At 30.6% G+C, this 23,824-nt stretch overlaps 3 protein-coding genes across 4 annotated transcripts; all 3 read right to left on the bottom strand.

Moving 5' to 3' along the window:
* Positions 1 to 1,042: 1,042 nt before the first annotated feature.
* On the bottom strand, positions 1,043 to 6,815 carry LOC148575401 (uncharacterized). Of its 2 annotated transcripts, XM_088504044.1 has the most exons (21): positions 6,514 to 6,815; positions 5,503 to 5,778; positions 4,887 to 5,389; positions 4,591 to 4,814; positions 4,407 to 4,484; positions 4,254 to 4,319; positions 4,107 to 4,175; positions 3,957 to 4,031; positions 3,830 to 3,883; positions 3,587 to 3,673; positions 3,438 to 3,506; positions 3,291 to 3,356; positions 3,113 to 3,208; positions 2,924 to 2,989; positions 2,356 to 2,839; positions 2,182 to 2,268; positions 1,939 to 2,067; positions 1,714 to 1,848; positions 1,466 to 1,578; positions 1,302 to 1,395; positions 1,043 to 1,216 (listed from the first exon to the last, which is right to left on the bottom strand). In XM_088504044.1, the coding sequence occupies exons 1-21, from the start codon at positions 6,698 to 6,700 to the stop codon at positions 1,043 to 1,045; spliced, it is 3,132 nt and encodes a 1,043-aa protein (XP_088360170.1). In that variant the 5' UTR covers positions 6,701 to 6,815. The 2 variants fall into 2 exon arrangements, with proteins under 2 accessions (XP_088360170.1, XP_088360171.1); XM_088504045.1 differs by lacking the exon at positions 3,438 to 3,506.
* Positions 6,816 to 7,884: 1,069 nt separating this feature from the next.
* Positions 7,885 to 13,990, bottom strand: LOC107626097 (receptor-like cytosolic serine/threonine-protein kinase RBK2). The gene is made up of 7 exons (XM_016328878.3): positions 12,820 to 13,990; positions 12,202 to 12,453; positions 11,222 to 11,376; positions 10,819 to 10,898; positions 9,542 to 9,677; positions 9,305 to 9,454; positions 7,885 to 8,619 (listed from the first exon to the last, which is right to left on the bottom strand). The coding sequence occupies exons 1-7, from the start codon at positions 13,181 to 13,183 to the stop codon at positions 8,512 to 8,514; spliced, it is 1,245 nt and encodes a 414-aa protein (XP_016184364.1). The 5' UTR covers positions 13,184 to 13,990; the 3' UTR covers positions 7,885 to 8,511.
* Positions 13,991 to 20,802: 6,812 nt separating this feature from the next.
* Positions 20,803 to 23,145, bottom strand: LOC110269075 (uncharacterized). Its single transcript, XM_021116447.2, has 2 exons — positions 21,794 to 23,145; positions 20,803 to 21,509 (listed from the first exon to the last, which is right to left on the bottom strand). The coding sequence occupies exons 1-2, from the start codon at positions 21,891 to 21,893 to the stop codon at positions 20,977 to 20,979; spliced, it is 633 nt and encodes a 210-aa protein (XP_020972106.1). The 5' UTR covers positions 21,894 to 23,145; the 3' UTR covers positions 20,803 to 20,976.
* Between the last annotated feature and the right edge of the window lie 679 nt (positions 23,146 to 23,824).

The following is a 23,824-nucleotide window of genomic DNA, read 5'->3' as shown; positions in this document are numbered from 1 at the left end:
AAGAAGGTAAAGAGGCGACACACACACATCAAGAGCAGCCACGACGAGCCACTAATGGAGCCAAGAAGCAAGAGGTTCGACCAATTGGTTTTTCGTTCGCAAAATATATGCGAATTTGCCTCCGAATCGGAGGAGCTGACTGCAATTCTGCACCGCGCGTACGATAACGTCATGGCCGAGATGGAAGCATTAAAAGCCAAAAGGAAGGGGACATCTTCTTTATCCCACGAAGACGCCAACTTGGAATCCGTTAACGAGCTTCAAAGCCCGCCAAGGATTCGAACAAGAGGACGTCCAAAAAACAGGCTAGGTTCAAAGCTGGAGAAACAGATCGCAAATGCCACAAAGAAGAAGAAGACGAAAGTTTTAAGCGAGGTAAAAGTAATGTTCTTTAAATTTGTGGCGATTGAGTTTATTTTTCTCGTTAATAGTTTAGGTAATGTGTGTGTGTTATATTTCAGATAAACCTGTTTGATGCTGCATCAGCGGCGCATTCAAATTGCAGCCAATATCAAGGACACGTTATGAGTTATCAGTTCAGGGTACCAGCAGCAGGGGATAACTGGTTGGGTGTATAGTTTTTCAGAATATGGGTGTAAAAGCACCGTTATTTTGGGTGTATTTTCGTTAATTCACAATTTAGATATAGACACATATATAGATATATATAAAACAAAAGCTGTAAAAATTCTCAGGTTATGGGTTTATATTTGATTTGATTTTTTTCTTCATATTTTAGTACATGTAATTCATACATTTTGAATACGGTGCAGACAGTTTGGGTGTATATTTTTATACAACCTTGGGTGTATTATTAGACTTGCGTTGGGTGTAGCAGTTTATAGTTTGTGTTTATATATGCCTTGATTTTTTCCTTCATATTTTACCACCTGTAATACAGCTTTTGAATACATCACAGACAGTTTACCAGCACAGATAATTTAACATGGAATAGAAGTTGTTGATAAATGGGAAAAAATATACATGGAATAGAAGTTGTTGATAAATGGCAAATATTTACATCATTTGTTCAATTTACAAACTACCCACTTTCTATATCAGTAGAATTAATCTGACAAAATGGACTTAATAATATAGAGGATGGCTTTGACAGCCTTATAGCACTACTCTCTCTAATTGCCTGATCTCTCTGTGTATTCATCTCACTGAATAGTATACGGGATGCGTATTCCACTCTATAGTGGTCCACCTCCTCCTACAATAAAAAAGTATATTCTGTTTAAACAGCAATATTAATTCAGTAAAGTAATACAGAGTTATATGGTTTTAAAGACAGTTACCTGTGGCCAATTATCCCATTGATACTTCCCCTTTTTGATGTTTTCTGGCTCAATTATCTCCATCCATTTCATAACGTACACAGCGCAGTCATAGCTGAAAACAAAGAATATAAATTACAAATCTCATTTACAAAAGTTTAATGTTCAGACTCACAAATTTATACCTTGTTTTTTGGCCTGATATTTTAACATATGGTGATTTAATTTCCTTCTCCCTCTCCCCTTTCTGAAGAGGTTTCCCGCCGGCATATGTTATCAATCTTGAAAATACGTATCCCTTAAATACGAAAACAAATCAGTAATACACCCGAATGAATGGACAAGATACACCCAACTGAATGGACAATATACACCCATCACAACTAACGAAATAGACCTATCTATTAAAGTAAAGAAGACAGAGGCAACTTACAGTGAATTTATTAATGGTCTTTCTCTCATCAGTGGGAGCTATTTTGTGTAGCGGGTCAAGTATTTGACATTTCCGCTTTCTTGTATTTATCAGCCATAACCACCAATGCCCGGCGTAGCAGACAGGGGCAAAAATCTGAAGGATTCCCACACATGAACAGTGTGTTATTTTATTTTGCAAATAAGTAAATAAGCGTAGTAACAAATTTAGCAAACGAAAACTTACATATGGGTGCGAAGTCAATTTTTTTCTATCTATGAAGGGAATGAAACTCGGGTAGGCTTCCACCCTGAATTCCTTTTTCGTTTTTGGTGATACGAATTCCCCGTTTGGGTGATCCGAAAGCGCCATGCACTGCAAGAATGGGAAACGAGAAATGAAACACTAAACTTACACCCAATGGAACGTGACAAATACACCCAAATCAATACAGAAAATACACCCGAAGATCGTAGAAGTAAGACTTACCACAATATCGGGGGGGAGACAGTATATTTGTTCTTGAAATCTCTTTTCATTTTTGTTGTTGAGGATGAGGCAGACGGCAGATACAATCTAGAAATATATGCCGAAATCAATTTTACATTAATAAGCATTGTAATTGACTTTGGTGTAAAAACAGTAATCTTATTCTAATATTACCTGAGATTCTATATCACTTTTTGCCTGGAGGGAAGCAAGGTGCATTCTCATCAAAATGTATTCTCCTTGGCCAATCAGAGTGCACATCTCCTCATACTCGTTAGTATTGCCATCTGCATCTTCCTTCAGTCTCGTCCCCCAGATGTAGCACTTTTGTTTCATATCATCCGTAATCTGATATAATCCCCGAGGAGTTTCAAACTTTGCAGAACTTTCTCCCCCAGTCTCCCTCTGAATTTGTGGACTTGTGTTTTTTCCCTTCGTCGCGCTGCTTGCTATTCTTTGGACCAAACTGTCCAATTGTTCTATCAAATTCGCAGCTTCTGGAGATTTTTCCATTTCTGTCTCCTGCGTTGACGCCCCCTCCTGGCTTGAATCAGTCAATCCAAGGCTGAATGATGGCACCCCTGGATCTGTTTTCGGAACATAGGAAGCTGTCCGTGCCATCATCAACAGGGCAGCAGCGTCTTCTGCGTCTGGATGACTGCGTCATCATGTATAAGAATAAGAATAAGAATAAGAATATACAGATGATAAGCAAAGATTGATTTTAGTCTGATGAACTTACACTTTAGTTGGAGCTGGGGGAACCGTGGGTGTGGTCTCTTGAAGTTGTTTGGGGGTTTCAGGAGTGCTGCACAGTTACAAAAAATTAATCACGGCGTAAAAGAAACTAATCAGGAACAATATACACCCAAACTGTTAGCTAATATACACCCAAACTCCAAACAAATATACACTCAATACTATTTCTTACGTTTCTGTAGTCCCTTCAATCTGTAGCATAGGGGTTGGTTCAAAATCTGTCTCTGTGGTTGTTTGGGATGCCGGCACAAAAACCTGAATCGGGACTCTAAACAAGAAGAAAAATGAAAGGTTAACAACGCCTTTGAAAATAATAAGGTTATAAGGTTGAATATTATTGTAAAACTCACATTGCAAGCGCTTCGGACGGTGTCTGTTCCCTCACAACCATCATATTCGAATCAGACGGACTCAACCTAAAATACACCCAAAGAAATTCAAGAAATACACCCGAACAATTCAAAAATAAGACAGGCTTTGTTTTTTTGAGAACTTACATACTTGCAGTTTTTGCTTTTTTTTCCTGCCTTTTTTTTCTTGAATAAAATAATAAAGGGCTTTTTTTTCTAAAAAAAAATATATACAGAATTAGAAGTAGAAGGGTAATAGAAGAACAAAAGTAACGGTGATTTGAAAGAGAAATTACATGCTCTGTGACGGCTGGTTTACACTACTCTGTTCTGTGTTTCCTTGAGAGGAAGGAGCATCAGTTCCCAAGTTCACAGCCGGTATTCTAAGACAGATTTGATCCAAGCAACACAACAAAGTTAATATTCCAACTTATTAGACAACATACACCCAACTTGATCCACTCAATACACCCAAATGGTACCACAAGACACACCCAATTCATGATAACAAGATTTTATTAAATAATAAAGCTTCTTACGTTTCAGACGACACATAGCGACCTTCTGTCGATCGCAGGTCAGGTTGGTTCTCCCTGCAAAACAAGAAACAATTATTAGCATGCAAAACACAAAAAAATATGAAATAGACAGCCCATCAAGACATACCCCTCTGCAGCAGATTTATCAACGTTTTGCCCTAGCCATTCATCCAGTTCATCACTTGATATTTCATATGTCTCACTACATTCATAAAGGAAGATGTTAACAAAAATAATTACGACGATAGACGGTAATATAGCTTACGAGGTACTGTACCCGTCAAAGTATTGGTCTTCTTTAGGAGGTGAATCCTCCACGAGAACTTTTTTCTTTTTTGGTTGTGTTCTGGGTGGAAAAAAAAGAGTACCAATCAGAAATAAAAAATTAATTTTATCACAGAATATTATGCAAAGAAGTGCTTACTTTTTTGGTGTTGTTTTTGTTTTTTTCTTTTCCTTCTCCTTCTCTGCAGGTGATGATTCTTCACTCCTATAAGTTAATAACAGACACTTCAGTTAATACACGAAATCTTTATAATGAAGCCAAAAGAAAGGAGTAATAATTTCAGGACATTACTCATCACTTTGTTCAGATTCAGATTCTGAATCAGAATCTGGCTCCTCTTGCCTCTGCTTTCTTTTTCTGGAGTCCATTCTGGAAGGCAAACAGTGATTATTTAGAACATAATAAAATACACCCAACGTGATCAACAAGATACACCCAACTCGAAAAAGAAATTACACCCAAGTATGGTACTTACTTTTTCCCCTTTTTGATGGGGTGTTTTCTTGCTGAATCCTCCGAGTCTTGTTGACTCTCAGACTCAGAGGTAGTAGTGTCACTGTCAGTAGCTGTTTCTGTCTCCGAAGACGATGTTGGACTCGCCTTCCTTTTTTTTGTTTTTTTGATTTCTTGTGTTTTTTCTTTTTTTTCTTTTTCTTTCATTTTTTCTCTTGCTCTTGTCTCCGCCATCTTCACAATCCCCTGAAACATGAGATATTTTAGCTAGCAGCATTCAGGTAAATAAAATACAAGCAACATATTATGTTTACTTACCAAAGTTTCTTCTTTTTCTGCAGTCATTCTTTCCACCAACTTCTCCTTAGTCCAGTTGGCAATCCAAGGCTTTGGTGGTCTTTCGGCCCTCTTCTTGCCTTTGTTTTCAGAAAGATGAAAGTATATTATCATGAGGGCAAAGAGGCAGCCATCAATTGCCTTCTTCTTCTTATCCTGGTAGTCTGTGATGCCTTTGATCAAGAAGGTCAAAACATGCGCCCCCCAGTTTCTCTCCGATATGCCGTCCATCTTAAAAATTGGGGCGAGGTGCACGGGCGATATTTTGTTTATCGTCGTTGGCAAAAGGAACGCCATCTGTATGTAGAGGATGAATATCCTCTTGAACATCAGGCGTTCCTCTTCGCTGCCAACGCCGATTTCCATCATTTCATCGGTAAGACTTTTGAGGGTCTTACCCTGGAATCTTCTATAAATTATTTTGTCATCATCAGAAAGTTGCTTATAAAGTTGCTTATACTCAACTTTCTCAGGAAACAGATTTCCTACAAAAAAGAAAACAACAAAGTATCAAAATCGGTTCAAAAACACCCAAGCATCAACCTTAAATACACCCAAGCATGAACTTAATATACACCTATAATTTTGAGCTAGTTACCTGTTGCATTGATGCCAAGCGCATCACCTATTGTCTTTGGTGTTATTTGGAAAGAACCATATCCTGTCTTCAGTTTGTTCTCCCCAAGTTTGAAGTTGTTTGCCAGTTCCCTTAAGAGTTGGTGATCCACCCTTAGAGGTGGGACGTGCATCAACCCACCAAATCCGAGATCCCTGACAATTGCCTTCTTCTCCTCAGCCATGTTTCTGAACTTATCACTCAGGAGATGTGTGGCACACTTAAGGTCTTTCGTTTGGTTTCTTGCTGCCATTTTGTCTGAAACAAAAAATACACACAAATATACTCCCATTAGTAACAGTAAGATACACCCATATGTAAGAATCAGATACACCCATTGATAACAGTGAGATACACCCATTGAAATTATTCAGATACATTCATATATATCAGTCAGATATCAGTCAAACATGTTTCAATATCAAGCAACATTACAAGGTCTAATAACAGTAAGATACACCCATATGTAAGAATCCGATACACTCATTGTTAACAGGGAGATACACCCATAGATATTATTCATATAAATCCATATATATCAGTCAGTTATCACTCAAACATGCTTCAATATCAAATTAATTCAGATATCAGTAAGATACACGCATATATGAGTCAGATACACCCATTGATAAGAGTAAGATACACCCATATGTAAGAATCAGATACACCCATTGATAACAGTGAGATACACCCATTGAAATTATTCAGATACATTCATATATATCAGTGAGATATCACTCAAACATGCATCAATATCAAGTCACATTACAAGTTCAAACAGTATACAACCCCCAATCTACGGAATAAAGCCCCAAAAATCAACAACAGTAGCAAGAGAACTTAGAACAAGAATGTAGAACGACGTAAAACTTAGAAGAATGACGTAGAACTTAGAACAGTGTGACAAAGAAGCAAGAATAATAGCACAGTAAACCCTAGAGAAGAACGACGTAGAAGAAAACTAAAATTGGGAGGTTTTCTTGATGAACTTACGTTGAGTGTATTTGCTTCGTTTTCTCTTCAGATTCTTCACGTAGAGTTTGATGTTGTTTTGATGGAGGTTTCGAACAACGATTTCTATTTTTTGAACTTTGATTTTTGCTCGAAATTGGGAGCGTTTCCTTGGTTTCGAAGCGTTTTGAGAAGTGGAAGAAGTGGAGGAAGTGGAAGAGTCTGCCATACGAACCGTTTGTGTTGAGCGCGTGATTTTGACGCGCCATGTTATGCTTCCTTATGCGCGTGTCTTCGATTTGGGCTGGGCCAACTTGGAAGCTTGGATACTTGTATGTGTAGCTGGGCCCATAAATTATTTATAACGTGATAACTGATATCAAATTAAAGTCTATATCCCATAATTAATAATTACCAATGAACTACTATAAACCAAGTTAGATTAGTCTAATAGGTAGTTTACTAATTTGTTTAAATAAATGTCAAAAATTTAAATTCTGTTTTGTGCATGTAACAAGTCATTGACTAATAACAAATCTTTAAATGAAGTTCTAATCTACGACGGATTAATCTTTAGCCAACCGGATTAAAGGATACTATTAGAAACCAAAAAAACAAATGAACTACTATAAAATATTTTACTCTTACAGATTTTATAATATTGAATATCCAATTTTGGATGTAGAAAGTTTGTTAAATTTTACATAGTTTTTTTCCTCAAAATTAAACTTTAAATATAATATCTACCTAATTCTTCTATGTTATGGACTATTTTTTTCGATAACAGGAACACAAGTTGAACCCTAATCTCTATAGATTTTGATAACATTGAGTGGGTTTAGATAATTCTAGTTTAGAAATTAGTTCCAAAAGAAAAAATTTATAAAAACTTATTAGCTGGAGTTATTATCTATAGACAACATAAGATATTAAGAGTAAATTTAAATAAATAACTAAATCAAATTCTTAAAAAAAACTTAAAATATAAAAATTTATATTAAAAATAATTTATAAATAAATTATTTTATATTTCAATTTTCAATTATAAAAATACTTAATTTAAAAAAATAATAATAAAAAATTATTATAAGAGAAGTTTTTTAATTTTTTGTAAATAATTCAAATAATTTTATATAAATTAAAAATTTAAAAAAAATCACTTATAAATCCATCCAAATTTACTGGAAGATCTGCTATAAACTAATAATAGAGTCAATTTTCTTGGAAAGGGGGTAATTTTTCTTCGTTATTAATTGGTTATTTTTTTAATATGTTTTTTAATTGATTATTGATTGATCAATGAATAGTCAAATATCCAATCGATACCTATAATGATCAAAAGCGTATGTCATTAAATAATTATTAATTAAAAATAAAAAAATGAAAAACAATATACAATAAAGATTATCTAAATTACTAAACAACATGTTTTTCCATATATATACCAAATTATGCGAAACTTGCACATGAAAAGATTCTAATATATATATATTTTTTTTTTGGTGTCTTAACTAAGACTCAATATACAATGAAGTAATAACTATCTATTACCAATAAAATAAAATAAAATAAAATTCTATTATGTACACAGGTTTAGGGGCAATAGAATGCTTCTTTAATTCTTTTGGGCTTCACAAAGGGCAAAACTTTTTTGGGTTTGATGAGTCAATTCCTATATATAGAAGCCCATCAATACCTTGTTTGGATTGAGAAAAAAAACAAGAAAAGAAATTTTTTGTGGCAAAATGAATAAAAGGAGTTCATCACATGCATCAATTACCATTAACTCATCAGTGATCACAATCTCCTTTTTGTGTGTGCATGCTGAAGAAGATCATGTGATTTTCATGTTGCACCAAAAGGTAAGTCTTGAATAGTGAATACAACGGATTGAATTTGGCACATCATACACTAAAATAATCAAAATGTATATATATTTGAATATTTAAAGAGTAATATATTCAAATTTATACTAGTAATTTATCTTAATATATAATGTTCCAAATTCAACCTGATATATTTGTAGCATTTCCCTTCAAATTATTCAGAATCAAGGAGTTCTTCTTGGAAGACTTTTCTGAAGAATGGAAATCTAGTTTTCTTCATGCCCTTAAAGCAGCTGAGATTTCCATTTAAAAGTTGAACAACCTACCACCACAAAAAGAAGAGGAAAAAAAATTACAATTTGAAATGTGTATATAAATGAGAAGAAAGATAATCAATAAATCGCAAATTATTTTTTATATTGGAGTGAATGGTAAGAAAATTAATCTTAGATTTGGATTTAGAGTGTAGAAATCGAACAATTCAATTTTTGAGGAAAAAAACGGACTTTTGATTTTTAGAAATAAAATTCGGACTATCCAATTTGTGAATTAAAAAAAACAAACACTAAAAAAACGAACCCTTTAATTTGATATTAAAATATTTTTAAAAATTTCTATTGCAAAATAATTGGACGAACCAATTACACATTGTCAACATAATTGGATTGCACACGATCCTCGTTCATTATAAACAAATTTAGCCTCAAGAAACAACATTCTTTTCAACTTCTTAAAAGACCCAGCATGTGTTTTTTAATATTCTTATTATTTTTAGTAATTATGTATATATATGAAAAATAAAATTTCAATTAAATGATAACTTCCAACCGAAGAAAAAAATTAAAACAAATAATAAAAGCGGTGTTTGAAAATACTAATGGCACATAAATTTATACAGTTATAAAAATAAAAAGATAAGAGTGTATTTCATCTGTATTTTTTTATAAAATTTTAATAAATAAAAAATATTAAAAATAAAAATAAAAACGCAAAGAAGACGTGCATGCCTGTCTGATAGAGGGGCGACGAATTGAAGATTGTTGAATGCACAAAGAAGCTGCCAATAACATGAGATTCAACTCCCTTGTGTCAAATTCTTCATCTAGTGATGGATCAATCAGCTCCTTAATTTCATTCTTTCTCAGCAATGGTTTTGCCTGATGAGAACATAAATTAACTTGAATTTTTATGAAGATCATGTGAAATAAAAGTTGTTTGGAAATGAATGAAATTGGATACTATACCCACAAAACAAGGCTTTGTTGTGAATAATCAAGTGCACGCCTTCCACTGACCAATTCTAATAGAAGCACACCAAAAGCAAATACATCTGTTTTCTCATCAACAATTCCATGAAGCAAGTACTCAGGTGCAAGGTACCTGTGGCAATCATAAATCAAAACCCTAGTTAATAGAAACACACTAGAAGTTGTAACACCGGATTAGTATTTGGTCAGGTAAAGACTCCGCGAAATTATTTTCATGTGAAATTGATAGTCAAAAGTCATTAGATAATAATTTAGTCAAATATACTAAATTATATAATGATTCTTAACTAATAACTTCGTATAAAGACAACTGCATTTGAGTTTTTATTATTTGATTGTTATTCTGAGATAGAAATACACAGATCAGATAGAAACTACGATTACACACGGATCAAATATAACTTATAATTCTATTTGATCCGCATTGCACTTATCGGATCGGCTACGATATCCGCATTTTTTCATGTCGGATCCGATCCGATCTGATCGGCATAATTAAAAAAAAAACCGTTTTAAGAATGAAATTTGGCTGTTTTAAAAAAAATTTCCAAAAAATTTATTTTTTTACCTCTTTAAGCCTATTTATTCTTAAAATATTATCCATAAAAGTTCTTTTGAATAACAAAAAAAAAAAACACAAGATCTAAATTTAATTATTCTAAGTTGAAGTACAACATGAAAAATTAAAAATAAGATATCATAAAATTCATAAAATAACACACTAAAATTCATATCACATTAAAGTTTATTTTTTTAAACTATACTATTTATATAAGACGTGCGGATATGCAAATCTGCGAATCGCATCCGCAGATATCACTGCCAAATCCGCAATCCAATCCTATTATCCTATCATAGTGCGGACGGGATCTGATCCGATCCGATGGCTCTGCGGATCAGATAATCCACAAAATTCAAATCGGATACAATAATTACTATGGATATACGGATATTATCCGATCCATATACAGTCTCAATAAAAACATGTTTAAAAATAAAAGATAAATATATTTTTGAATTTAAAAAGACGGAAAAAATGTTTGAGATATTTGTTAAGTTAATGTATATGCATCCGAAAAAATAAAGAATTTGGTTAATAAATAAAAATTGGGCGACAAAATTTATTTATGAAAGTATTTGGTGTGTAAAATTAACAAAGAACTTGTATATGAAAATATTTTCACTCTATTCTCTTACTCCAATCAAAACATAATAAAATTGAAATGAAAAAAAATCATTTAAAGGTCACATACCCAAAAGTTCCTTCAAATTTCGAAACAGTGTGGTGAGTCCAATTCTGCGGTAGCCATTTTGCTAGCCCAAAATCACATATCTGCACAGAAATTTAATTAAAGTTTATATAGTACTTATTTAATTACTAAAACATTAATATAGAAATAAATAATTAAACTTGAGTGCTTTTAATATTAAGAAGTACGGATGAGCTAATTAATTGAAACAAAAAAACAAAGAGGCTTCACTTTCAGTTTCAGTTTCATTTTTCATTTTCATCCATAAATAAACAAAGAATCTTCCAACAAAATTGTCCTTTTGTCTTTTGGGGTGAATACAAAATGCAATAAAAACATTAATAAAAAGGTGTTTGTGGTGATCAATTGCAAGAATCAAAATTGTGTAAATAGTAAAAAATGATACCTGAGGCTCATAGTCCTCAGTGAGCAATATATTTGCAGCTTTTATATCTCTATGAATTATTCTTCTTTGACAACCCTCATGAAGATATAATATACCCTTTGCTGTTCCTACTGCAATTTTTTGCCTCATGCACCATGCTAATTTCTCCTTCGAACCTGATGAAGGAGCAAATAATTCAATCTTATATATTATATTGATTTCTTTGAATTTATAAAATATATTAACTTTCCTCCTATTTATAAGGGTTAGTGATAGAGGAAAGCTGATAGTGAGAGAAAAAATATTTATATTATCTTAATTTATATTTTTATATTTATATCCTATTTTTTTTAAAATCAAATACTATATAATGTAATATCACGTAACCTTTAAAAGAAGGGCTATGCTATGTGTACATCAAAATCAGCCACTAAGTCAGCCACCAGGATAAAATACATGCTAGAATATAAATACACATTGAAAATAAATTAAACTACATATGTATTTATACACAAATATATTGGTGGTTGATTTTAGTGGCTGATTTTAGTGTACAAATAGCAATTCTCTTAAAAGAAATAGTGAATAATTTCACTCAACAAATGGTGTATATAATATTTACCCGAACACTACTATATGACCAACAAAAGTTATTGTTTTTGGCCTAAACTTTCAACTCTAAATCTAAATATTAAATTCTAAATTTTAATAGTATAAAAATAAATTGATGATCCAAAATATTAGCTAATATTGATAAAAAAATATTAATCTTCTAATATTTTTCAATATCATCCCCTCGACTGCATAATTTTCCCTAACAACTATTGTATCAAAATGAATTATTAGACTCCTAACTAATTTTCTTAATTATTCTTCTAAGTTCTAAATAAATAAAAAAATTGAATTTTTTAAGAGTATGAATGAGGATTTCAATTGTTACTCTTGAGTCAATAATAAGATAAAGCAAGAAAACAAAATGATAGCATAACATCAATGATTACCATAAAGCAGTGAAGCTAAGCTCCCTTTCTCAGACAATTCAAGAACAAGGTGCATTCCACCATCCACACCATAACCAACAAGCTTAGCAGTGTTGGGGTGATTGACATGTGCCATAACTCCAAGTTCTGATAAAAAGTCACCTATGATCTCATCAGCAGTTCCTCTTGTTAGCCTCTTAATTGCTACAACCTGATTATTTGGTAAACACCCTTTGTAAACCTCAGCATAACCACCTTTTCCAATCAAGTTTTCTGCACCAAAAACAATGCAGAAAACTCAAATTAAACCATTGTCATAATACATGGAAACTGAGATAACCTAGTAACATATAATATAATATGATACTTTTATATAAAAAAGTAAGATATACATAATAATATACTAAAAATAACTACTAAGAACAACTTCAACGATTGAGTTGTATCCGTGTGATTTCAAAGTCAAAGATTCAAGCAACAGAATTAGTCTGATGTAATTATCAGGTTAGGTTGTCTACGACACTATGTTAACGCAAAATGCTTGTACATTCGACTACCCATTTTAATATACTTTAAACTAAGAAAACTTCCTTGAGTGAAAGATCAAAATGCTTGAAGGAACAACAATTTAGGGATTACCTTGGCTGAAATGATTGGTTGCTAGTTGAATATCATGGTGAGAGAAGATCTTCCAAGGTGACCTACAAGGTGAAGGGCTTGCAACATCTAAGAGGCAACTTGGCCATAGAGACTCTCTCATGCTACTACTCATTCTTCTTGATATGTTCAAAGGGTGCAACAATGTGTTGTTCTTGGATGATGATTTTCCCTTCAAAATTTGAACAAACGAATGCCACCTTGAACAACTTGGCCTTGAAATTTCTTGAGACTCAGAATCCAAACCACTATGATCATGATCTTTTGAACAACTTGTTTCTGATGAATCTGAGGACCTGAAATAGTCCTCAAGAACTGTAACTGGTGAATCCACTTTTTCCTTCATTTTTTTTCCTTTTTTGGGAGACCCTCCAAAACACAGAAAAATTTAGAAAATGAAATATATTTATATATTAAAAGCCAACCAAGAAAATGACCATTTTCATGGTGAAGATTAAAATATATATAAAATAGATATTTTTGTGGTACCAAATTCTTTTTCCCTCTTAGGTACAAGGTATAGAGAAATCTGATAAATTAAGAGCCACCCATAAACAAAAGATTAAGATTTTATATGAAAAAATATGTAATAATAAGAGCTGAGGGGACTACTAATAAAAGTGGATGCAAATAATTAAATTGAAGACATTGAAAGAAGGAACCTTTTGGTATCTTAGAAAGAAAAGATTGGAATATCTAAGGATTTTTTCATAAGAAACAAAATTTTCAAAGAGAAGAAATGTTCCTCTGAGTGATGAAGGAATCAAAGAATCCCAAATGGATAAGCCAAAGCAACAGGAAAAAGAAGATTTAATCTAATGACACACCAAAGAAGAAGAAGAAGAAGAGAGTCCCCTGCATCTCAGAAACATATAAGAAAAACACAACATCATCTCTCAATAAATGCAAGGAAACTTAGAAGACAGAAAACGTTAGTGAAAGTTTTAAATAAAACTATTAATATGATTTTATTAAATTGTATGATGAAAACATGGAACAGAGGAAAGAAGAAAAAAAAAAAAACAGAACAGAAACAGAGGAAACAGAGGAGGAGACAGAGGAAAGAGACATATCAGAAAGGTTTTTTTAATTTACTTAGCATCTCCGCTTCAGCAAACTACTATCATCATTGCACCTTTTTCTTTCGTTTACTTTATCACAAAATGTTTTTTTTTCCCTCTTTTTTTATCCCAAGATTTTGCGGATTATAGAAGGAACAATTTAGTAGTAATTATATTCAAATATTAAATAAAAATATTATATTGTATATTTTAGAGAGTGTTATATTGGTTACGTTGGTGGGTTTCTATTATTATTATTATTATTATTATTATTATTATTATTATTAATGCTAGAGATCATGCTACATATCTTTAAAGTACATAGAATTATTTTTTATTTTATTTAAAAAATTTTATATTATAGTTATTATTTTATATTTTTGCAACAAATTTATTTTATTTGACCAAATATTGAATTACGTTAAAAGAATTGATTAATTTTATAATAAACACAAATTATTAAAAATTGATTAATTATTATTTATATCGAAAAAACTAAAATTTTTTATTTAGAAAAAAAGTGTAAAGTAAGAATATTAATTAATTAATTATGTAATTTGGAGTTTTGCATATTGTTAAATTAAATGTCAATTTATGGTTGGCATGGAAGCATGGTAGCTTCTATGGTCAGAGAGCCACAGACGCCAACCTGTGGCTGTGGTCACTTTTTCAATACGCCACGTGGAAAATGGGGTTTAGAAAAAGTTTATTATTTTAATTTAAATTTATTAATTTTTTATATTCATTCTATTTCGTACGTAATATAAATTATTTGATAATAAAAAATAAAGAGAGACATATATTTTATTTGACAAAAATAGTAATGTAAAAATGTTAGGTATATATAAAAAAATTAAATTATTATATATATTATTTAATATATATTATATGGATAATTAATTTAGTTATTATTTTTTATGTGCATAGTTGATAATAATTTCTGGTTATTTTATTTATGCTTAACAATATTATCAAAAGAGAGAATATATTTTATTATATATATTATGTGCATAGATAATAATGTCTGGTTATTTTATATATGATTTCATTGGTCAATTTGTGACATGGAGTCTTGAAATAAAGTCCATTACAATCTTATCTGATTAGATAAGCAAACAAGAAAGTAGTAATTATAAATTGCAACTATGTTGACCTTTTTAATATTGATAAGCTTAAGATTAAGATTATGTATGCAAACATATCAATTTTTAACCTAACTTTATTTGAATGGTATTTCCATGGCGCCCTTTTTCAATTATTGCCATGCATAGATTAGTGTGAAGTAGCTATCACCTGAATTTGCAATGCAAGTTGCAACTAACCAACCATATAGGCCAAGGTAACTGTCTCCAACATCTTAGTACACTAGTCCTAGGTAGCGTTTGGTAGATAGATAGAGACAAAAAGACTGAGATTGAGAGACAGAGACTAAGAGACAGAGATTGAAATAAATTTTAATATTCTGTTTGGTGTAAAGTGAGAGACAGAAATTGAAATAAGAATGAAATTCTAATTTAATTTGTATAAAGGCTAAAATTGAAATTAATTAATTGGAATGAGGATATTTTAGATATAAAATGTTATTAAAGTTTCAGTCTCCATCTCTAAAAATTTTAGTCCCCTATGTCCCTATTTTTTGGAGGTACTGAAATACTGAAATTTTAGAGACAAAGACAAAAATTTTAGTACTAATCTCTGAACCAACAAACATAATACTAAGTCTCAGTCTCTCAGTCTCTGTCTCAGTTCTTCAAAACAAACGCCTACAATGACACAAGGTTTTTTAAATTTTGGAAACTAAAATAATTTTGAATTGTTTTTTTAACAACCATAATTAATTAGAAGTTTAATTATTTTACGGTTTTTATAGTTGTATCAATTTTTTAATTAGATATTTATAGTTAAAAATTACTAAATAAAATTTTGTAATCTTATTAGTTGTTATTTTTTTAAAAAAGTAATAATTTTAAAATATATATTTTTAGAATATTTAATAATTTATTCTACATTACACAAAAATAAATATTCTAAATAAATTGTATTTTTTAATAGACTAGCTAAAAAATACTACATTAATATTTTATCTAATATAAAAATTTAATTAATAATTTTAAATTATAAAGACTTGATTAAAATCTTGATATAAAAGGTTACAGAATAACGAAGTCTAATAAGTAGCTCTAAATTAAAGGAACACAAGGAAAATATATAAGAAGTGGAGTTAGATATTAAAGAAAAATAGGTTACCTAAAAGAATATATATATAATATTTAAGATGATATTTTTGTCGGTTCATTCTTTGTTATATTATTATTGGTACCATAAACTAATAATCAATGCATCAGCGTGGCTGCGAAGTAGTGATAACCTAACATGACGTTTAAGAATTTTTATACGTAATTAACGTACATTCTCTCACAATTTTATATTATTCCATCTCATTCAAATGAACTCTTCTATTTTTTCTTTTTGGGTATATGTAGAGTTGAATATTAATTAATTCAGAAAAGGGCAAAAAAAAAAGTAGGATCCAGAAGGTCGTTATAATATGTATGTGTGGCCACACCATAATTGTATTCATTATTATTATTTATACATATGTGGATGATATATAATTAATAAACACGTCTTGCTGCTATTGCTACGTGTTTTTATTATCCCTTTCTCATTTATTAATATGCCAACACACGAATTTCCCTTTTGCTTTCTTTTCCCTTTTAAGTTACAAGTATATATATCAATGAGTTATAATTTAAATGGCATAATTTTTTCATACTCAATTAAGAGGTCGTAGATTCGAGTCTCTTATCTTTAGTAAAAAAAAAAATTACAAGCATATATATGGCCGTGCATTATTTTTTTTCTCTTTAATTATTTTTTTATAAATAAATAAAGTTTACATAAATTCAAACCACCACGCACTATGAGTGAGTCACATGGTAGCAGTAGTAAATTTTCTCTTTTTCTAAAAAAAAAAAGTTTCAGACTCGAATCATAATTTTTCAAATTTTTAATAATACAGATTAAATAATTATCATATCAACAGCAAAGATTAGACTATACTCGCATCTATACAAACGGAAATGTTAGAGAAAAAACTTTCTAAATTTTTTTAAAAATTTAATTATTATTCTGTACATTTTTATAATTTATTAAATTTTTAATTAAGTATTTATATTTTTTTAGATTAAATTCTTATACCATATTAAATTTTGTAATTAAATCCTTGTTACGACAAAAATATTATAATTAATAGAATATTTTATTAAATAAAATGAATATGTCTAACACTTGATTGAATATTCTGTATAATTAAATAAAATATTTCATCAATTCTAACTTTTTTGTCTCGGTAAGAATTTAGTTACAAAATTTGATATAGTATATAGACCCAATTAAAAAAAAATATAGGAATCTAATTAAAAATTTAATAAAATTAATAAAACTGATAGAATAATTACATTTTTTATTTAATATTTATTAATTTTAATAATAAATAATAAATATTAAATAAAGCAAGTTCTAATAGTTTTTTATTAAATTTTTTTGTTATTAAATATTTTCGCAACACAAAATCATTTCTTAATTCTTACTGATCACCGTCTCTTAACTCTTTTAAGATTGCCAGATTGTCACTAGTTAGTAATTAATTAGTACTAGTTAATTATTAATTAATTTACTTATATATATAAATGTATAACGTACCCACACTAACTAAGATGCTAATTAATTAATTGAATATACACGAATGGACCTTTCCCAATCAATTGTCACTTAGCTCAAATTAAACGACGTAACGTGCATAGCATATGTATCAATTTCAGTAATATATGTATATATATATAATCACTACACACACAAAAACAAAGAAACCAAACCCCTCATCCAAGGAACTGAACTGCAACACTCAATACGTTATTATTGTTCCTCACCAGCAAAATCAAAATGAAGGGTCCACGTACGTTTCAATAATAATAATAATAATAATAATAAAATTATTTTTTTTTTTTTACTAAAGATAGGAGACTCGAATCCGCAACCTCTTAATTGAGTATGGGAAGACTATGTCATTTGAACTATAACTCATTGACATAATAATAAAATTAATTATTATTACATATGTTGCAATTTCCATTAAAAGTATCTTTATTACTATTATCTTATTATATGTAAATTCAATGTATGTTTTGATGAATGATGATTGAGTGGTATTAATTAGTATATATCAATTTTATGATCTTTTTTGTGATTGATTAAGGTTTAAGTAGTGTCAACATTGATTAGTTGGTGGCTCTTCATCACCCATCTTACCACAAAAGTTTATTTTAATTTGTAGGAGGATTTAGCTATTTCACCTATTCTATATATTTCTCACACTAATAATACTAAGCTTAGTGTATACATGTCACAACATGTTTGATATTTTTTCTACCATGAAGCTCCTCTTTCTACCGACATAAAACTAGGCTAGCTCAACGGTTGTTTTGGACTTGCAAATTGATTGAATACCTTCCTACCCTAGAAAGAGAATAAAAAATATAAATTAACATTTGATTTAAAACCTAGATTCAATATTAATTGTGACAATAATAATTGAAGAAGGTTGTGCAATTTCTAGTTGAAGAAGCCAACACTAGAGAGGAAGAACTAACAGTAATGGTATCACAAAAAAATGTGGTAGATTAGATTAAAGGATGTAATTGAATCAATTGGGAAAAAAGATTTTTGAGAAATAGAATTATGAGGAAGAAAGATATGTTTTAGAATTTAGCAATTGTGTATAAAGAGAAAAAAGAATTAAACGAGAGAAAAAATGAGAGTAATAGACGACGGAAGAATCACGTCAATAGGTGTTTTGAGACTTTGAAGATACATAAAATACAATGTGTGATGTGCGAATTTTGCGGATTAGGATATATTAATTATGTGTTTGATTATATGTATAAGTTGTCCTATTTTTTTTTATATATTTAGATACTTTTACTGATTTTGCTGATTGATGTAAAGTATATAGGTGTTGTTTATAGGAGATATAATACTTAAAATTTTTAGTGAGTGATCAAGTTTTTTTTCGAGTGTCACCTATAAAAGGTGTGATTAAGTTTGGCAAAAAAGGTAAATTTAGTCTTCACTATATTGGTCCTTTTGAGATTTTAGAATGAATAGGCGTAGTAACGTATACTACTTAATTTGTCTATGATTCATCTAATATTTCACATGTCTGTGTTACGTAAATATCATTATGATCTATTTTATGTACTTACTTTTCAATCAGTGGAATTAAAAGAGGATTTATTATTTGAATAAAAACCTATTACTATAATTGATCGACAAATAAGGAAGTTACATTTTAAAGAAGTAGCCTCTAATAAAATTATCTGAGAAAATTATTCGAAAAAAAATAAAAAAATAAAAAAACCTGATAATATAATGCGCCACAAATTAAATATTCGTATTTATTTGAAACTTAAAATATTTTCGTGTTTGAAGTTTGGGAACCGAATATTTTAAAGGTGAAGAGACTATAAAATCTTAAAAAAAAAAAAAAAAAAACCTGAGCCAAGCCTATAACATTTCCTTCTTTTCTTTTCTTTCCAATGGCACACACACCCTCTAAAATTATCATACACACATAGACACTATGCTTATATGCTACCATTCCATCCTTTCTCACCGTCAGAATATGTCTTCCTCCCCTCCCTTGTGCTATTTTCTTCAACAATAAATTTTTATATACTTTTGTTTTAATTATTTTCATTACTCTTCTTCTATTCCAACTCTATTATATTCTATCAATTGTGTTTTTTTTATGTTGGTTCTTATTCCAAAATTTCATTAAATTAGCCTAAATTTGAGAAAAAAAAAAATCACCTTTTAATTCAAATATTACTAATTACTAAGACATCAAAGTGACTGTTTAATTTTTGTCATAATTATAGTTATGGGTATTAATAAATTCAAAAAATTTAGGATTAAGGTAAGATAGAATTTAAAAATTTTGGGTATATATATTCTATTATATCAATTGATCTTAAAATTAATTTATTAGAGTTATTATTGTTATGTTTGTGATATTTGATACTCAACGAAATCATTCTTCTTGTTTGTTGGAATCTGTAGAGTAAAAATTTCTCTCTTAAATTTTAATTTGTGATAAATAAATTTTGTATTTATAATTAAATTTTAGTATTGTATCATTTTTATAATTATAGAGAATAATTTTAAAACTAATTATTTAATTATTTACTAACTTAATTGTTAATATGATGTTTATATTAAATATTTTATAAAAAAATTCACCTGAGACATAATATTTTTGCTAAAATTAATTAAGTTTGTTATTTGAAAAATTAAATTACAAATTTAAATATTATCTTGCATTTACATTTTGAATATAAACTTAGTATTGAATTTGGATAAAGTTATCATATAGATTATTAGTAGATTGAATAATTGAGACAAAACTTGCTCATACCTATAGTAGTATTATGTATCTTTTTCTAATTCCTCTATCTCTCACTAATGAGACTTTCTTTGCATGCAAAATTTAAAATTTCATATGGCAAACTACACTTTGTTTTGCTGCCACAATCTCAAGCAATTACTATATTCGTAGCTTGAATAATTGAATTTATGCAATAACCATAGCCAAGTGCTGATCAAGCCAAAACATTCACAATCTCAATGCTTGAAAGTAATCAAGATTGCTCAGCTTTGCTATCACTTCACCAAAAGCCATGGCCCATATACATCCAATAAAATCAGTGTTTCTTCGAACTTTTTCGCAACCAAGCAGTCGGAGGTAGTACTCAAGCAAGCCTCAGTACAGCCAGAGCTAGCAACGCCACGGCTCGAAAGTAAACGAAATCATAAATACTATTAATAACATCACATTCATCCCAAATTAAATAATTACAAAGGAATTCTTTAAAAAATTCAACCCAATTCTTTCAGTGTGAAGTTTCCAAATCCATAAAATACAGTTGGAAGTATCATGTCATCTTAATTCTTAAACCAAAAATACATTCAAGAAAACCTAAGCAAAATATGAATAAAAGATGTTAAAATGGAAATAACTCTAGATGAGCTTTGGCTTCTTTGACACAGGAAAGAGAGGATCCTTTGACTCTGTCCAAAGAAATTCCTTAATTTCATCTATAAATGGGTACACGTCTCTCAGTATTAAATGTGTTTCCAAATAATCTACCATGGAATAGACATTTCTCCTCATTACATTAACAGTTAAGAAATTATGAACCTTTTTAAGATCAGGACTGTTAATGTAATCCATATCAATAGCATTCTCCATGATAGATAAATTAAATACAGAAACACAAATTAATGGACATCTACGTTTATGATGCTCCTCTAGAAAGCCAATTAACATGGCACAAACCATGTTGTCACCAAGGTAGACGAGAGTTGGACATGCATAATAAAATGCAGGTTGGATGCCCTCAAAGCAACCCTCGATTGGCTGAACAAATCGAACACCTCTTTTGTTCACAAGCAAGGCATGTAAGGTTGCTTTATACCCATTTTCCCATTCACCAAAATGATTGGATCTTTCAATGTCAGAAGTAGAGAGATGAAGACTATAATCCCCGCTGACTGCAACAAAAAACATAAGGACTAGATTTCAATTCAGTTATAAGTTTCACTGCTGAAAATATCCTTAATGATCTAACAAAACTCAATTCAATTAAATTGTGTACTTTAACGAACTATCCCAGGCCAAGCAGATAAAAATTTCAATTCAATTCAATTCCATATCGATTGTAGTATGTTTATGGTGAGAAAAATAACTTTTGATCCACCATATAAAAAAGATAAATAAATTAGAGAAACAAACAAACGAATTAAGTCATTATGATTGAAATTGCTGACAATGATACCTGGAAGAGGCAGTGTAATGGGACGGTGGAAGCGCTGTCTGCCCTGAACAGTAAAACCGAAAGATTCTATGAATGCATCAGCTCCCCCTGTATAGTCCATGTCCCACCTCCCAAGGATGGATCAAAGGAATAGAAGAGCACGCTTTCAAACTGTCTAACATTGGGCGAAGGAGTTTTGCTCTTTAATTCCATATATTTCGTAAATGCATCATCTGTCATATAAATGGTTTGAAAATATATTTTTTCACCATACACAAAATGATTTGTTTCAAATACATCATAAACATTGAGGCCCAAGTCGGGAGGAGACGGTAGAGGTTGCCAGTCATGTGCTTGTGAGCGCAGAACCCAGAAGGAATCCTTTGATATTTTAGGCATCATGGGATCGAACTGGATGAAATAATAATCCTCCTTAATTTTTTCGTAGTCGAACACCCTCTTGGCGTAGCAAATTGGTGGTTCAGGGATTAAGTCCACCTCCTTGAACGTTAACTGCTTCTGCTTCTGTTTCTCATTATCTTCGTCCAGACGAAGTTCGAATGTTTTGACCGAAGGAGGACCGATACGAGCATCGCCGGTAGGACGATTTTGAAGACCTCCGATGAGATAGAAGTTGGAGTCGAACTCCACAAGCTGCACGCAGAAAGCCGGAAGATCAGCCTTGAAAGCAGCTGGAATCGGAGGAAGAGAAGCCCAAGTCACCACCGCCTGGTCCTCCAATTCCTTGGGCGGAGAAAGCAAATCGGAGACGTCGATTCCATAAAACTTGTCTAGCGTCTTGAAACACACGTATGGCATCTCTTTCTGTTCCTCCGTCGTTCCTTTTCTCTTATCTTCTTTCTATGATTAATACTAAACAGCGGTATGCGACTCAGCAGAACGAAACTGAACCCCAGCTGCTCTCGACTCGACTATGGTTGATAAAATGTTAAAAAAACACGGACAAGACCAAAGAGTAAAAAATCAAAATAATCTTAATTTTTTATTTTTGATTTAAATCTTTGGGTCAGTCTAAAATCAGCTCAAATCTTTTAGACGTTTTTGATGCACCATAGTATCAGAAGCATTGATTTTAAATTGGTAGAAGATCCAATGGTTTACATTCACTCCATAAACAATTTGCTAGAAATTAGAGAAATAGATGACAAGTATTTGAATATTTCAAAACCACTCTTAAATTAATTGTAAGCCAAATCAAGCATTGAAAGCCGCAGTAAAACCCTATCCTACCTCCATGATCAGTCCGATAATGTTATGGAAGACTTCCGACGACATGCTTGAAAACAAAGTCTTAGATGATGGTTGCCGGCTTTACCAATGGCAACATTGAAGAGAAGAGACCATGACAACGAGAATGAAAAAGAGGAAGATTACAGATTTAAGCAATGATGAGGTGGCAGACGACGGGGACAACCAGTGATACTGTAGTCATTGACGTTGCTGCCACTGCTCTAACTGCTTACTCCCGTTATTGATGAGGCCATTAATATTGTTCTAATTAATTTTTTTTTAAGATTGCTTTTGGTTGTAAATAAAGTTTTCTATTCTTTGATTTTATTTTGTAAAATTCTACAACTTTTTCATGTAATTAGATCTTCACTAATTGTACTTTTGAGACTTGAATCTGCACAAATTCTTTTTTTTCTTATTTATTCAATTTCAGAACAATAACATATGCAATTTCATTAGCAAATATTCATGAGCTATCAAAAATGGACAGAAGAATATTGTACTATAAATTTTTATAATAATTCTAACATCTTTTAAGTTATTTTTAAAATTATTTTGTATAGAATAAAATATTTTTTTGTGGTATAATTAAAATAAATTGATTAAAAAATATTCATGAGTTATTAAGAATGGACAGAAGAGTATTGTATAGAATTCGAATTACTCACCATATAATTCGAAAAAAAGTGATTCGAACTTTTCATGCGTAATTCGAATCATGTAATATCTCACCATATAATGTAAAACAATTTATCAAGAAATATTCATGAGCTATTAAAAATGGACAAAAGAGTATTGTAT

This window comes from Arachis ipaensis, chromosome B2 (genome assembly GCF_059453495.1).
Source record: "Arachis ipaensis isolate K30076 ecotype BB chromosome B2, ASM5945349v1, whole genome shotgun sequence".
In the NCBI taxonomy this organism is placed as follows: Eukaryota; Viridiplantae; Streptophyta; class Magnoliopsida; order Fabales; family Fabaceae; genus Arachis; species Arachis ipaensis.
Note: the sequence above shows the minus strand (reverse complement) of the source record. Positions and strands in the feature narration are given on the sequence as shown.

Coding starts and splice junctions, on each gene's coding strand:
- LOC148575401 (XM_088504044.1), bottom strand. CDS start 6,700: ATGGCAGACTCTTCCACTTCCTCCACTTCTTCCACTTCTCAAAACGCT. Junction 5,390..5,502: donor GCTTGGCATCAATGCAACAG/GTAACTAGCTCA, acceptor TCTTTTTTGTAG/GAAATCTGTTTCCTGAGAAA. Junction 2,990..3,112: donor ATTGAAGGGACTACAGAAAC/GTAAGAAATAGT, acceptor GTAACTGTGCAG/CACTCCTGAAACCCCCAAAC.
- LOC107626097 (XM_016328878.3), bottom strand. CDS start 13,183: ATGAAGGAAAAAGTGGATTCACCAGTTACAGTTCTTGAGGACTATTTC. Junction 11,377..12,201: donor CTTAGCTTCACTGCTTTATG/GTAATCATTGAT, acceptor CTCCTTCATCAG/GTTCGAAGGAGAAATTAGCA. Junction 9,455..9,541: donor AACAAAGCCTTGTTTTGTGG/GTATAGTATCCA, acceptor TGTTCTCATCAG/GCAAAACCATTGCTGAGAAA.
- LOC110269075 (XM_021116447.2), bottom strand. CDS start 21,893: ATGGACTATACAGGGGGAGCTGATGCATTCATAGAATCTTTCGGTTTT. Junction 21,510..21,793: donor CATTACACTGCCTCTTCCAG/GTATCATTGTCA, acceptor TTTTTGTTGCAG/TCAGCGGGGATTATAGTCTT.